At 49.6% G+C, this 15,499-nt stretch overlaps 1 protein-coding gene across 11 annotated transcripts in view; it reads right to left on the reverse strand.

The window, feature by feature from the left end:
* LOC138754775 (histone-lysine N-methyltransferase EHMT2-like) overlaps positions 1-15,499 on the reverse strand; it is a 129,592-nt gene that overhangs the window by 48,162 nt on the left and 65,931 nt on the right. For 8 of the 11 annotated variants that reach the window (XM_069919585.1, XM_069919586.1, XM_069919578.1 and 5 more), the window contains 8 exons: positions 15,213-15,356; positions 13,591-13,689; positions 12,536-12,762; positions 11,438-11,620; positions 8,520-8,602; positions 7,075-7,181; positions 3,830-3,952; positions 1,837-1,938 (listed from right to left, as the gene is read on the reverse strand). In XM_069919585.1, the coding sequence (XP_069775686.1) occupies positions 1,837-1,938; positions 3,830-3,952; positions 7,075-7,181; positions 8,520-8,602; positions 11,438-11,620; positions 12,536-12,762; positions 13,591-13,689; positions 15,213-15,356 (1,068 nt within the window). The remainder of the gene's footprint in view (positions 1-1,836; positions 1,939-3,829; positions 3,953-7,074; positions 7,182-8,519; positions 8,603-11,437; positions 11,621-12,535; positions 12,763-13,590; positions 13,690-15,212; positions 15,357-15,499) is intronic. The other 3 variants (XM_069919583.1, XM_069919580.1, XM_069919581.1) reach the window with 2 other exon arrangements.

Below are 15,499 nucleotides of genomic sequence, written 5' to 3' on the forward strand. Positions count from 1 at the left end.
CTTCACTCCATCGAGGCCATCTACATGAGGTGGTGTCATAAGCTAGCAGCCTCTGGCCTCAAAGACCCCCCACCCCCAGGTCATTGCCCTCTTCACTCTGCTACCATCGGGAAGAAGGTCCAGGAGCCTAAAGATGAGCGCTCAGCAGCACAAGGTCAGCTTCTTCCCCTCCGCCACCAGATTCCTGAATGCCTTACGTTCACTTTTTGTGGATTATTTTTATTAATTGTTGTCAGGTGGTTTTTATATAAATGTTTGCCCTTTGATGCTGCTGTAAAACAGTGAATTTCATGACTTGTTCACGACGATAAATTCTGATTCTGACCTGGTCCTCACTATTTCTGTAGAAGCGAAGAAGTAATGGAGGTTTGGAAGGCAGTTTGCCGAGTGCTCTCCGATTTATTGTCAGAGACGACATCACATACAGGTTGAGGTTCTTTTTTTCCTGCGGGCCAGGCAGGCTTTCTACTTCATATAGTTTTAAAATTAAAATTTTTACATTTAGACGTAGAGCACGTTAACAGGCCCTTTCGGCCCACAAGCCCGTGCCGCCCAAATACACCCAATTGACCTCAATCCCCGGTACGTTTTGAACGGTGGGAGGAAACTGCAGCCCCTGGGGGAAACCCACGCAGACACGGGAGAACATCCAAACTCCTTACAGACAGTGCGGGATTCAAACCCCGGTCCCAAATGCTGGCGCTGTAGTAGTATTGCACTAACCACTACGCCAATTGTGCCTCCCCGACACTCATCAATGGTGCAAACTGTACTGAAGAAAAAAGATAGATACCAAATAGAGAAAAAAATGTAAACAAAATGACTCCAAGTTCAGAAAAAAAATTCAGAGATAAATATCATGCAAAGTCAGAGTCCTTAAACGAGTCCCTGAGTGAGTTTGTCGTTGAGGGGTCTGATGGTGGAGGGGGAGCAGCCGCTCCTGGACCTGGTGGTGCGCGTCTTGTGGCCCCGACACCTCTTTGCCGATGGCAGCAGCGAGAACAGAGCACGGGCTGGATGGTGAGGGTCCTTGATGACCGCAGCTGCTCTCCGACGGCAGTGTTCCCTGTTGACGGCGGGGAGGGTTTGGCCTGTGATGTCCTGGGCTACCTTTTGCAAGGCTTTATGCTCAGGGATGTTGGTGTCCCTGTACCAGACCGTGATGCAGCTGGTCAGCACACATTCCTCCATACGTCTGTAGAAATCTGCCAAGTTTTCTGATGTCATATTGAAACTCCGGAAATTCCTGAGGAAGTCGAGGTGCTGGTGCGTTTTTTTCACGATGATGTTACTGTTGGGTCCAGGAAGTTAAAATTTGCTCACCCTCTCCCCCACTGATCCCCGAATGACTGGATTATACATCTCTGTTTTTTTTCCTTCTGAAGGTTCACTGTCAGCTCCTCTGTGTTGGTGACGTTGAGTGTGAGGTTGTTGTTACTGCACCATTCAGCCAAGTTTTCAATCTCCCTGCTCTTGTGCTCACCCCTTTAGACACAACCCACTACCGTGGTATCATCAACAAATTTGTAGATGGCGCTGTTGTACCGAGCCACATAGTAATAGATGTAACGCTGATAGAGCGGGGGGGCGGGGTGGGGGGGGGGGGGAGTGGCAGTCCAGTGGTGATGGAGATTGAGGAGGAGATGCTAACTGATTGGGTCTGGAGGTGAGGAAATGCAGGATCCAATGACACAGTGGGGTGTTGAGGCCCAGGTCTTTGTTTGAGGGGATGATGGGATTGAATGGTTTGCGCGCACAACCCCATACAGACACAAACTCACGCACACCCACACACCACACCCACCCCTCAGGCCCTGCATACTCAGATACCCTCACCTGTGTGTTCAGGTCCACTTGTCCCGTCGCCAACAGGAACTGCACCATTTGGACGTTCCCATTCTTAGCTGCGTGGTGCAGGCAGGAGGAAGCATCTAATTCCTAGGAAGGGAAGGGGACCGGGTCTCAGGTCAGGGCAGTGTTTAAACACATCGTGGCCCACCTCCGTGACAGGCAGCACCTGCCGATCCTGGGCAGTGATCGCATACACAGGTCATGATGGAAAAAGACAGGGACTTGCACCCCTTACAACCCCGAGGAGTCTAGGCAAAGTGGGGCAGCCACTGCTGAAGGTGATCCACACTGGGGACATACATTGGAGGGAGTCCACACATTGGGGAGTACAGCTGGATTAACCCACACTGGGACCATAGATGATCAACCCACACTGGGGAAGGCAGATGGATGAGCTCACACTAAGGACAACATCTGGATTAATTTACAATGGGACCTCAGCGGGATTAACCCACACTAGGACCAGTACTGGATTAACCTATACTGGGACCACAGCTGGATTAACCCACACTGGAACTCACACAAGTGCTTTCTGCTCCCTTCCAGAGAGCAGTTTCTGCCGGAATTGCCATCTGTTCTGTCACTGCCATCTGCAGCAACACAATTATCATGTCCCAGGCATGGTGAGGTTGTTTAGTTATAATTATTGATCAAAGAGGATTACCCTGTTCTTGAATGTTGCGATCTTTTACTCCGAGAGTGCACCACCATTCACCCACAACTGATCCTCCCAGTCTGGTCCCTCCCACAGTAAAATACTCCCTCAATGCTGCACCTCTTACGGTTTGGGACAAGCTGAAATATTCCCCCACAGTACGTTATTCCCTGAACCATTCCCCACAGTGTAACATTCCCTGAACCATTCCCCACAGTGCAACATTCCCTAAACCATTCCCCACACAGTGTAACATTCCCTGAACCATTCCCACACAGTGCAACATTCCCTGAACCATTCCCACACAGTGCAACATTCCCTGAACCATTCCCCACACAGTGCAACATTCCCTAAACCATTCCCCACACAGTGTAACATTCCCTAAACCATTCCCCACACAGTGTAACATTCCCTGAACCATTCCCCACACAGTGCAACATTCCCTGAACCATTCCCCACACAGTGCAACATTCCCTGAACCATTCCCCACACTGTGTAACATTCACTGAACCATTCCCCACAGTGTAACATTCCCTGAACCATTCCCCACAGTGTAACATTCCTTGAACCATTTCCCACACAGTGTAACATTCCTTGAACCATTCCCCACACAGTGTAACATTCCCTGAACCATTCCCCACAGTGTAAAATTCCCAGAACCATTCCCCACACAGTGTTAACATTCCCTGAAAATTCGCCAAAGTTCAACATTCTCTGAACCATTCCCCACAGTGTAAAATTCCCTGAACCATTCCCCACAGTGTTAACATTCCCTGAAAATTCGCAAAAGTTCAACATTCTCTGAACCATTCCCCACAGTGTAACATTCCCTGAATCCTTCCCCACAGTGTAATATTCCCTGAACCCTTCCCCACTGTGTAACATTCCCTGAACCATTCCCCACACAGTGAATTATTCCCTGAACCATTCCCCACACAGTGCAACATTCCCTGAATCATTCCCCACAGTGTAACATTCCCTGAACCATTCCCCACAGTATAACATCACCTGAACCATTCCCCACAGTGTAACATTCTCTGAACCATTCCCAACAGTCCAACATTCCCTGAAGCATTCCCCACAGTGCAACATTCCCTGAACCATTCCCCATACAGTGTAACATTCTCTGAACCCTTTCCCTCAATGCAACATTCCCTGAACTAGTCCCATACAATGCGGCTCTCTCTGAGTACCTTTCCCTCCACATTTAGTGCTCCCTGGGTACTTCCCTCTCCAAACCCTGCCTGACCCTCAGTTCAATCTCTGCTTTCCTCCTGCCAGCAGTTGGCTGTCCTAGTGAAGTGAGGGGAAACTGCTGGTTACCTTGTGAAAAACGCAGGCACCCTGCTTGGCCAGTAACTTCACCACATCATAATGGTTGTTCATGATGGCTTCCATCAGTGGAGTCCTCTGGAGCTTGTCACAGACATCAACAATCGCGCCAGCCTTCCAGAGGGAGTAATGAGGCTATGTTAGTTCTACATCCTCATCACAGACTAACCTGTTCTGGTAGGACGACTGTGGCCCAGATGTTCCTGCTTGTAGCACCAATCCTGTTGTGAACATCTCTGTCACTGAGAGGACCTGGTGGTCACTCTGAGACCTACTCTTGCACCAACCTTGCTCACTCATCAGTGCTGTTGGCAGATCTGCACCAATGTTCTTCTGAAGGCATCTGGGAAGATTTCACCCTTCAATAGATGCATTCAGCCCAACCGGAGAATTCACCACTGCCCATTTGATGACTGCTCCATATAACCATATAACAATTACAGTATGTAAACAGGCCACATCAGCCCTTCTTTTCTGCACTGATTAAGTGAAACTCCACTAGTCCCACTGACCCATTCCCTGCCCATAACCCTCCAAGTCCCCCATATCCATGCATTCATCCAACCTCCTCTTAAATGACAAAAGTGACCCTGCTGCAGCTTCCTCTTCTGGAAGGTCATTCCATTCAGTCACCACACTCTGAGGGAAGAAGCATCCCCTCATGTTACTGCTAAAGCTTTGCCCCCTAACCCTTAACTTATGACCCCTCGTTCCTCTCTCACCTACCCTCAGGGGGAAGAGCCTATTCACATCTACTCTATCTATTCCCCTCATAATTTTAAATACCTCTATCGAATCCCCCCTTAACCTTCTACGAATAAAGACCCAGTCTACTCAATCTTTCTCTGTATTCTAGATACTGCAATCCAGGCAACATTTTAGTCAATCTTCTCTGCACCCTCTCTGATCCTTCCTATAATTTGGAGACTAGAACTGCACACAATATTCCAAACTTGGCCTCACCCATGCCTTGAACATGCCATGTGAGGATGGGAAGGAATATTAGGGGCCAAGGGGGAAAGATATTCTGAGAGTCTCAAAGAAGAATGAGCCCAGCATCAGACCATGAGGGCAGAAGTCATCAGAAACATTACTATGGGTGGCCAAGTGCATGGCTTCCTCCCACAAAGTGTAGTCAAAGCTCACTGAGTTGTACGTTCATCTGACATGAAAATGTTTTTCCAAAATGTCCCCGAACAAACATTTTTGGGAACATTTGAACATCCCCAGTGACATCACAGTTGAGCCCAATTGTAGCTTTAATGGACATCGACGATGACTTGTAACCCACTTCTCCTCGCCTGTCTTCTGAACACTAAAGGTTTAATTGCAGGCAAAGCTCAGCCCTCAGCTTTGAGAGGACTCTGCACCTCACGGCGGGATGAATGGAAATGGGTGGCTGTGTTGGGACCAGAAGGCTCGATGGCGTGCTGCGCCACTCTGAGGGGACTGGAAACTGAATGAAAGGTTGAGAAAGGTCAGCTCCCGCTCACTGGAATTGGAACAGTGATTCCACTGGAGCCCTAGGAGTGTCTGTTTGTTTATTTATTTATTTATAGCAGGGCTGGCCAAACTTTGGTCCCTGGGCCACCTGCAGCCCGTTGTCCACTTTTAAGTGGCCTGTTAGAACAGAGCCTCTAATAATAAATTGCACTGTTGAAAGACTGGGCCTTTATGCAATGGGGTTTAGAAGGATGAAGGTAGACCTGATTGAGGTATATAAGATTATCAAGGGGCTAGACAGGGTGAATTCAGATTGAATGTTCCCACTGTTGGGAGAGACTAGGACTAGAGGGCATAGTTTAAGAATACAGGGAAGGACCTTTAGGACGGAGATGAGGAGAAATTATTTTACTCAGAGAAGTGAGGATCTGTGGAATGCTTTGCCGCAGAGGGTGGATATGTTCAAAGGGGAGTTAAATAAAGCTCTTGTGGACAGGGTAGTTAAGGGTTATGGGGATAAGGCTGGGAGTGGGTACTGATAGTGAATGATCAGCCATAATCTGAAAAATGGCAGTGCTGCCTCAATGGGCCAACGGGCCGACTCCAGCACCTACTGTCTATTATAATGCTAGATGCTGTTGCCATTTTGAACAACTACTACTCCATTCGTTGAAATGTTCCTCATCGATGAAAATTTTTACCTCAGTTTAAAAAAAAAGTTTACATCAGTTGATTAAACGTGGCAGAACCGAAGACAGAAAATAGCAAGGGTGGCACGGTTAGCACGACCCCATTACAGCACCAGCGATCTGGTCCAGGGTTCGAATCCGGAGCTATCTGTAAGGAGTTTGTACATTCTCCCCGTGTCTGCATGGGTTTCCTCTGGGTGTCCCGGTTTCCTCCCACCCTTCAAAACGTACCGAGGGTTGTAGGTCAATTGGCTGTAATTGGACGTCACGGGTTATGGTGGGAAAATGAATACTTTTACCCAGACGTTAAGGGGAAGTGTGTATGTTTGATTTGCAAGGAATCTGTTAACTTTGTTGGAGTAGAGAAGAATGAGAGGGGATCTCTTACACATTTTGAATACTGAAAGGATTGGACAGAGTAGATGTGAATCTGGGTGAATCCAGGAGAGGAGGGCATGGTCTTAGAATTAGAAGGAACCCACTTAAACAGAGATGAGGAGAAATTTCTTTAGCCAGAGGGTCGTGGATTTGTGGATTTCATTGCCACATGCAGCTGTGGAGGCTGGATGACTGGGGGAGATTGATAGGTATCTAATTAGTCAGGGTATTAAAGGCCGGAATTTGGAACTAGATGCCAGAATGGTTTAGCTCAGGGTGGAGTTGCAGAGCAGATTCAATAGGCTGAATGGCCTACTTCTGTTCCAATCTTTAACAGCCTATCTACAGATTTACACATTAACCATGATCATTAAAGTGGACACTTGGCCACCTTTCCCAACCTTTCATTCAGTTTCCTTGTCCCTTCCTTCATCTTTTCTTATTTTGTACCTAGCTTTATATTTTGCACAGCTTTTTCAAAGATAGTTTTTCGATAGAAAATAAATTTTCTATGGCACAGGGGTTTTCTGGTGTACAGGGAGTGGAAGCATCCTGTCCATCTCGGCCCTGAAACTGAGGGTCAGCTAATGGTCCATCGGGTCCCTTCTATCAATAGGTGTGAGAGCCATGGAAATGGCAGGGGAGTCCTTTGGTAGCAGTGACCCATGGTTGAGCCCGCAGGGATGAGGTGATCCCAGCGCCATGCCCCCCACCCCCAGTTCCTACCTGCAGCAGGATGTGGCAGATCTCCAGGCAGCCCTTCTGAGCCGCTGCATGCAGCGGCATCCGCCGACTGTGCTGATCGATCTGGAAGTTCGGGTCATGGTCATCGACTGGGAGGTGGGAGAGACAACGGGGCCAGGGTTAGATCAGCCAGACATGGCAACCCCAGGGGCAGTGCTTTTACCTCCACTGACTGATGGCTGCAATAAAGGTTCCTTTTGCACTTTTTTAAAAATAGTATATTTATGGAAATGTAATTCATATCAATTTCTGCTCCTGTAATGCACAATAACAGTTGTAGAAGGGAGGCGCGGTTAGCGCAACACTCTTACAGTGCCAGCAACCCAAGTTCGAATCCGGTGCTACCTGTACGAAGTTTGAACGTTCTCCCTGTGCCTGCGTGGGGTGTTCCCTTTCCTCCCACCCTTCAAAATGTACAGAGGTTGTAGGTTCATTGGTGTATTTGGGAGGCGGCACGGACTCGTGGGCCAAAAGTGCCTGTAATCAAGTTGCTCGTCTAAATTAAAAGAGCACCACCATGGGTCGTGAAGAACAATAGGAGGAGGGGGGTTTGCAAGCCTGCCTACCGTAGCAAGAAAGTCTACAGATGGACTCCAAAGTGCTGGAGAAACTTGGCAGGTCCATAGGAAACAAAGGATTAACCAACGTTTCAGGCCTGGGCCTTCGGTCAGGGTACGACCAACACCCAGCAAGTGCTTGAATATAAAGGTGGGAGAGGAGGGGAGGGGGACAGGAGGAGAGGAGAGGACAGAGGAAGGGGCGGGGGGGGGGAAGCACAGGCTAATAGGTAACTGCTAAGAAGGGTGAGGGTAACCAGTACAGGCGCTCCCCTCCTTATGATGGTCCGACTTGCGATCTTATGAAGTTACGACGGTTCGAATCCGTACTTTCAATTTCGAAGTCCGATCTGTTCCCGTGCTTGCGATGCATGGTACACTGCTCCCTCATGATGCTGACTCAACCAGTGTGCTTTCAGCTGGGCACGTTAAATGGTTTTTATTACAGTGTAGAATAAAGGTATTCAAAAGGTAATTATAATAAAAATGGTAGGCGCGGTCTTCTTTTCTGAATTAAGATACTTTCCACTCACTATGAGTTTGACGAGACGTAAGCTGGGGAGCACCTGAATTACTCCTTCCAATAGATGCTGTGTGATATGCCGAGTTTGTCCAGGATTTTTCTCTCATGTTCCATTTCTCTATCACCTAATCGTTCAAATATTTATCCATTTGCATTTTGAATACCTATGATGCAGATTCCACCGCCGTTCTGTCACCCTTCCCACCTGCCTGGAGCGGGTGCTGCAGGGAAATTGAACCCTGCTCTGTTCTCACAGGGAGTGGACCTTTGCCCCTCACTCAGGGTATCCACGTTGGTACCTGTCGCTCCCCCCCACCGCCCGCTCACGAGGAAGGTGAGACACTTACGTAGCATCAGCAGCACCTTCTGTAGCTCCCCCTGCTTGGCCGACAGGTACAGCTGGCGGGGGTGAAATCGCAGCTTCTTCCGCCTGGGTGGGGGAAGGGGAGGGAGCAGAGAAATGAAACATTTAACAGAAACCATCAGCACTGCCACTCTGTGGAAGGCGTGACCCTCAGATTCCCTTCCTCACCCACCTTTAACCTACATGCCCTCTACACTCAAGAACCCCCAAGCCATGGCCTCTTCAAATCATCGGGAATGAGGTACAGGAGCCTGAAGAGGAGCACTCAGCAGCACAAGGGCAGCTTCTTCCCCTGCTGCAATTAGATTCCTGAATGACAGAACACTGTCTTCATTTTCCCATTTTCTTCATTCAGATTTATTGTTAGAGTACATTCATGACTTCACCTACAACCCCAAGATTCGTTTTCCTGTGGGCGAGGCAGAATTACCATTTATTGGTCATGCAAAAAAACTGTACACAAATAAAGAAATGTAAACAAACTGACTGTCCAAAACAGAGAGGGGAAGAAAAAATCAATAAAGTACAAAAGGAAGAGACCTTAAATGAGTCCCTGAGTGAGTTTGTCATTGAGGAATCTGATGGTGGAGGGGGAGCAGCTGTTCCTGAACCTGGTGGTGCGAGTCTTGCGGCACCAACATCTCTTTCCTGACGGCAGCAGCGAGAACAGAGCGTGTGCTGGGTAGTGTAGATCCTTGATGATTGCTGCTGCCCTCTGACATTCTCCCTGTAGACGTTCTCGATGGTGGGGAGGGTTTTGCCTGTTGTGTCCCTGCACTATTTATTTTTGAAATGTAATTTACAGCAATTTTTGTACTGTAAAGCTGGCACAAAACAACGAATCTTGTGACATGTTCATGACATATTCTGATTCTGCCCCTACCCTGGGGAAAGAGTTCCTGATCATCTACCCTATCAATGCCCCACTCGTCATTTTATAAACCTCTGTGGTTTCTTTAAAACAGCTGAGAGGATCACTTAGGTCTCCCTTTCCTCTCTAAACAATTAACAGGAGTGTTGTCTGCCTCGGACTCGAGAAAGTATAAAAGACCCTTTCCATCCAGCGCACAGCATCTTCAACCCACCACCATTAAAATCAGGCTGGGGAACAGCTTCCTCCTGCAGGCTGTGAGACTGATGAACCACGAAAGTCAGCCCAAATATTTATATACTCGCAGGATACCTGGTGTTGCCCAGGAAATAAAACACTCAGTTGTTGACTAGGTGGTTGAAACAAAGTACCCAAGAAACTCATGGTAATTCTGCCTCAATATATTTTTTCTGTTTCCTGGTTTGTCCGGAGGTCTGAGAACCGAAGCAGTCCTGGCATTACCGTTCTGCTTCCCGCTTCCATCCCTTGCCTGTCTGGAGGCCTGAGCGCTGAGACGGGCGTATTGCTGCCTCCTGCTTGCATGTCTGGAACCACCAACAGGAGGGGCGAGACTGATGTTCCTCTGCTGTCTCCTGCTTTCTCCTTTGTCGAACTCTACGGGCTCGTGAAGAGATTCTGCCAATGTTGCTTTGCATTTTTGGGCCCATATTGAACTGGGTTTTGGTTTCTGAATGAACATTGGTGGGCAGCCCTCTAACTAATTGAGGTGTCCCTGGTGCACGTTCAATTTTTTTTATGGAACCTTTGAACTTCAGATGACCTTAAGTTCAATGTGGTCATGACATTCAGCAACAAATGTTACCCCGACTGAACCTCCTCGGATATTTCTAGAGTGCTCCAAATTGATTTGCATGGACAACAGACATACTTGCACAAAGATATATTCGATATTTATTTTGATTATTTATGTGATCTTTATGTATTGTGCGTTTCTGTGCCCTAGAGAGACACTGTTTCATCAGCTTGTACATGTACAATCAGATGTTAAAGAACTTCTAAAGCTTGCCCATCTCCTGCAGATCCATACGTGGGCGGCCACACTGATCCTTAAGTTACCATTAGGCTCTTATCATTGACTGTCTCCTCCTATCCCTTCTGATTTCCTTCTGAAGTGCTCTCCAGCATTCCTCATACTTCTCGTGGGAGTCCTTGACCGAGCTGCCTCAACCTTTCACTCCCCACCTCCGCAGTGCCTGACTTGACTCTCCTCTTGGCCCCCCATCACACTCTCCCTATGGTGTCTCTGCCTTAACCTCTCACCACCACCCCCCCCAATTCCCCACTGCCCAACTTCATCCTCCTGTCGGGCCTCTCAGGAGTTTGTGGAGGTCGGGTATGACATCAGAAACCCTATCAAATTTCTACAGAGGTGCAGTGGAAAGTGTGCTGACCGGCTGCATTATGGTCTGGTGTGGGGACACCAATATTCCTGAGCGTAAAGCCCTCCAAAAGGTAGTGGACATAGCTCAAGATATCACAGGCAAAACTGAGTAAATCTACAGGGAACACTGCCATCAGAGAGCAACAGGGATCATCAAAGATCCACACCTCCCAGCACACGCTCTGTTTTCACTGCAGCCATCAGGAAAGAGGTCTAGAGGCCACAAGACTCGCACCCACCAGGTTCAGGAACAGCTGTTCCCCCTCCACCATCAGATTCCTCAATGACAAACTCAATCAGGGGCTCGTTTAAGGACTCTTATTTGTGCACTTCATTGATTTTCTTTTTGTTCTCTATGCATTACACACAGTTTGTTTATAATTCTTTATTTGTTTACATGTTTACACTGTGTATAGTTTATTTTTTACACTATCAATTAGTGGTGATTCTGCCACGCCTGCAGGAAAAAGGAACCTCAGGGTTGTATGTGATGTTACACATGTACTGGGACAATAAATCTGAAATCTCTCAAACGATTGCTCTAGAGCCTTGCAACCATTGCCTCCTTCTCCACCACCCCCACCACCACCCACCCCCCCACCACCCTAGCTCAAACTTCCTGACTCACCGTTCTGACTGCTGAAGGGCCAATCCTTTCTCCAGAGCCTCCCGGCCGGGACCTGGCGGCAGTCCGACAGCTGACAGTACCTTGCCGGTGGACAGGGTGATAGAAGGGCCTGAGCTGTCAATGCTGTCCACCGGGGGCTCCAGGCTTGACCTCTTCGCTTCACCGTTCCCACTCATCCGGGCACTGCAGGAGCAAAAGGAAACGAGGTTGGTGGGTCTGCCCAGGAAGCCACCCCATCCCTGCCTATCATTGTACAAACCTTCCCCTCCCCTAACGTGTGTTTCAATAAAGATTCTTCCCGTGTACAGTCTGTGTCCAGACCCGTTGCTCCTTCAATCCATCGAACATGCTTCCATTCCCACACAACATCAGATGATCACAGACAAAGGAAGGGCCAGGGAGGGAAGTGCAGATGTGGAGGCCGGGTGGCGGATGGTCTGGTGAAGTACCAAGGCAGGGAGGGGATCGGACTGTGAGGGGACCTGGAAGGGTCAGAGTCCATGGAGAGGCAGCACTTGCGACATTTCCACTGAGCACATTCCCCTGGTGCTGGGGCAGGGATTTGTACACCAGAGATGGGGGTCTGCTGGTGCATGTGGTAGTGTTGAGGCTTGGTGCCCAGTGTGAAAGGCTCTGATCCCAAGAAATGCTGGTGATGGTGTCTCAGAGTGACATGGTTCAGATTGATGGTCAATGCCAGGGGCTCAGGGTGCAATGCGATAAGCTGCCCCAGTGAGGAAACACACCACCCCATTATGGAGACTCACTGCCCCACTTTGACATTCACTGCCCCAGGGTGGAGACACTGCCCCCGTGCGGAGTCCCCAGTACGAAGACACTGCCTCAGTGAGGAGACCGATCGTCCCATTGTGGAGACTCACTGCCCCAGTGCGGAGATACTTCCTCAGGATGAGGTTCCTCTGCCCTAGTACGGAGATTCAATGCCCAGTGCAGAGTCCCTCTGCTCCAGCACGGAGTCTCACTGCCCCAGCATGGAGTCCCTAGCGAAGAGTCCCTCTGCCCCAGTGCTGAGTCTCTCTGCTCAAGTATGTGAGTCTGTCCACTCCCTGGTCTTCTCCTGCCCCCCAGTCTGCCCACCTGGCATGCGTGGTGTCCGCTCTCCCATTCATCAGGTGGTCTTGGCTGCGGGGGGCCGGTACTGGCACCATGGTGGAGGTGTCGGCCTTGGCCACGGTGATCTCCTGGGCCTCTGAGGCATCTTCCCCACAGTGAGGGCAGAAGATCATGCCATTCAGTTGGGACACACAGCTCTTGTGGAAACGGTGAGTGATGCGGAAGTCCGGGTGGCACTCAAGGAACGACCCCTACAAACAAGATCAGAGTTAATCATCCCCATGGGGTCTGGCTTAGTGTCCCACTCTCCCTACCTGGCCTACTGGGGCAGACACTACCAGTTCACAGAATGTATACTGTATATACTTGTATAATAGTAGTTTTGGAGACCAATTTTTCAGGTCAAATTTGGGGTTGCCAACTTTCATAGGGCTACTGCTTTTGATCGTGTCGTTCATGGCATTGGGAGCTTGAATGGCCAAGACCGAGTGGTGGTTCCACTTTCAGGGTGTCGGGAGCTCGGATGGGCAGGCGGTCAGGGCGTCAGGAGCTTCGACGACTGGACAGTCAGGGTGTTGGGAAGCTCTGGTGGGCGGGCTGCCGGGGCGTGGACCCACGGTCGGAGCATCGGGTGCCCGGATGGACAGGCGGTCGGAAGCTTGGATGGGCATGGGGAGCTCGGGTGAGGATCCATGGTCAGGAACTTGGATGGGCGGGCAGTCGGTGCGTCGAGAGCTCCAGTGAGCTGGTGGACTGGACGAGTTTCCGCAGTTGGGGGCCAGGAGAGCTCGGATGGGTCAAAATGAGGGGGGGGGGGGGGGCGGGGATTGACTTTTAGATGGGTCATACAGAAAACATGCTATTTTTTGGACCAAACAAGGAGGGGAGGGGGGGTGGTTCTATGGGATCAAGTATTACATGTGTATATATGGTAGACAGATGGTCTAGTGAAGTGTTGCCATCTCTTACAGGCTGCTCCCAGCAGATCCTCTCTTTTCATGAAATACAACCTTTCTACCCCTACATCTCCCCCTTCACCTCCAACACAAATAGACCTTCCAGGAGAGTCAGAGCTTTACCTGCACATCGTCCAACTCATCTACTGCACCCGGTGTGGCCTCCTCTTTATCGGTGAGACCCCAACACCGATTGGGTGACCGCTTGGCCAAACACCTGGTCTGTGGGTCAAAGTGTGAATTTTCAGCTCCCTGATCCTCTCCTACAGTCACATGTCCAGTGTCAGAATGAGGCCAAACATGAACTTGAGGAATAACAAATTGTTTACACAAAAAAAAATACGCTGGAGAATCACAGCAGGTCAAGCTGTGTTCTTTATGTGCCAAAGGTACAGGTATAACCAACATTTTGGGTCTGAGTCCTTCATCAAGGGATGAGCAGAAAACCAGGAAGGTGGAGAGGGGAGGGGAAAGAGCACAGGTCCAAAACGTTGGGTATCTTTATCTTGGCTATATAAAGTATTGTTTGACCGGGTTTCATTGAGGGTGAAAGGTGAGATGTTTAGGGCAAACATTAGGGGGAACTTCTTCAGCTGTCAGCTGAAGTGAATGCAGGTCCAATTTGGACATCTAAGAAAATCTTGGGACAGGTACATAGATGGGAGGGGAATGGCCGGGATGCAGGTCAGTGGGATGAGGCAGAATAATAGTTTGGCTCAGACTAGATGGGCCAAAGTCCCTGTTTCTGTGCTGTAGTATTCTATAATCCTACAGTTGCTTCTCTGTGTGGGACTACTACGACAGCTGAATATCTTCCATTCGTGCCTGCGATTCTCTCATCTCCTCTGGGACTGTTGATGAGCCTGTTGACTCTTTCTGTGACATTCCAGTGATGCTTTTCTAATCAGACTGGACGCCTTGGCCAGCCTGCCTCGGAATCCGAATCCCTGCTGGCTCTGGACGGGCCTCTCCATGATTCTTTGGGGCGGGGGGGGGAGGGGGGGGGGGGGGGTGGGGGGTGGGCTCTCTTCCTCCCATGATGGACGCCGACAACACTCGATACAGGCGAAAGGCAATGAACAGGGTGAAGGACCTCACACCCCCTTCATGTAAACTGTTCTCCCTTCTGTCATCTGGTAGGAGGAATCGCAGCACTCGGGCCCTTATATCTGGATTGGGCAAGTCCCCCCCCCCCCCCAAGCCAGCAGGCTCCAAATTCCTAGAACATTTGGGGATAGGGTACCGTCGACTTTTACTGTATACACCTTAATATTTTAAGCTGTTTTAACTTCTATTCTAAATATGCTCCGTGGTCCTGGAGAAACACCATCTTGTCTTTACTGTGCGAGCATGACATGAACAATAAATAAAGGTGACAAATTGATCTCCTCCTCGTGGGAAAGAAGCCCTAATTTTAAAATTTAGACATACAGCAGGATAACGGGCCTTTCTGGCCCACGGGATTGTGCAGGCCAGTATTCACAATTAACTTACTACCCCCCCCACCTCTACGCTTTATAGGGCGGGAGGAATCTAGAGCCCCTGGAGGAAATCTACCCACGTCATGGGGAGAATGTACAAACTCCTTACAGACCGCGCCGGATTCGAACTGTTGTGCTGGCCGCTACGTTAACCAAAGTGAGGAGGGTAGATCCTGCAGAGTGGCCCAAGAACTTTCGCTCCCACCCACCTGAGTTGCTGATATTGGTACCAGGAGTGCCCGCCCAAGCAGACGATTAACTTACCGCGGTGCAGAAGTAGCCACATCCGGGGCAGCAGTGGTGCTTCACCATCCGGGCTCGGTGCACTTCACACAGCACCATCAGGGACACCCGGCTGGATGGTCGCATTGTCTCGCATTTGGTGATACTGCTACTGCAGCCACTCAGCTGGGGAGCAAGCAGTGGGCAACATGGTCACCGGCCACCAATCGGCCCCAGACTCCACAGCATCACCGAGAGGAGAGCTACCCTCCCAACACCCCACCTTCTAGCCCCCGGTCTCCTTCTTGTCTTGACCCAACAAAAACACC

The sequence above is a fragment of the Narcine bancroftii genome, chromosome 2 (assembly GCF_036971445.1).
Source record: "Narcine bancroftii isolate sNarBan1 chromosome 2, sNarBan1.hap1, whole genome shotgun sequence".
In the NCBI taxonomy this organism is placed as follows: Eukaryota; Metazoa; Chordata; class Chondrichthyes; order Torpediniformes; family Narcinidae; genus Narcine; species Narcine bancroftii.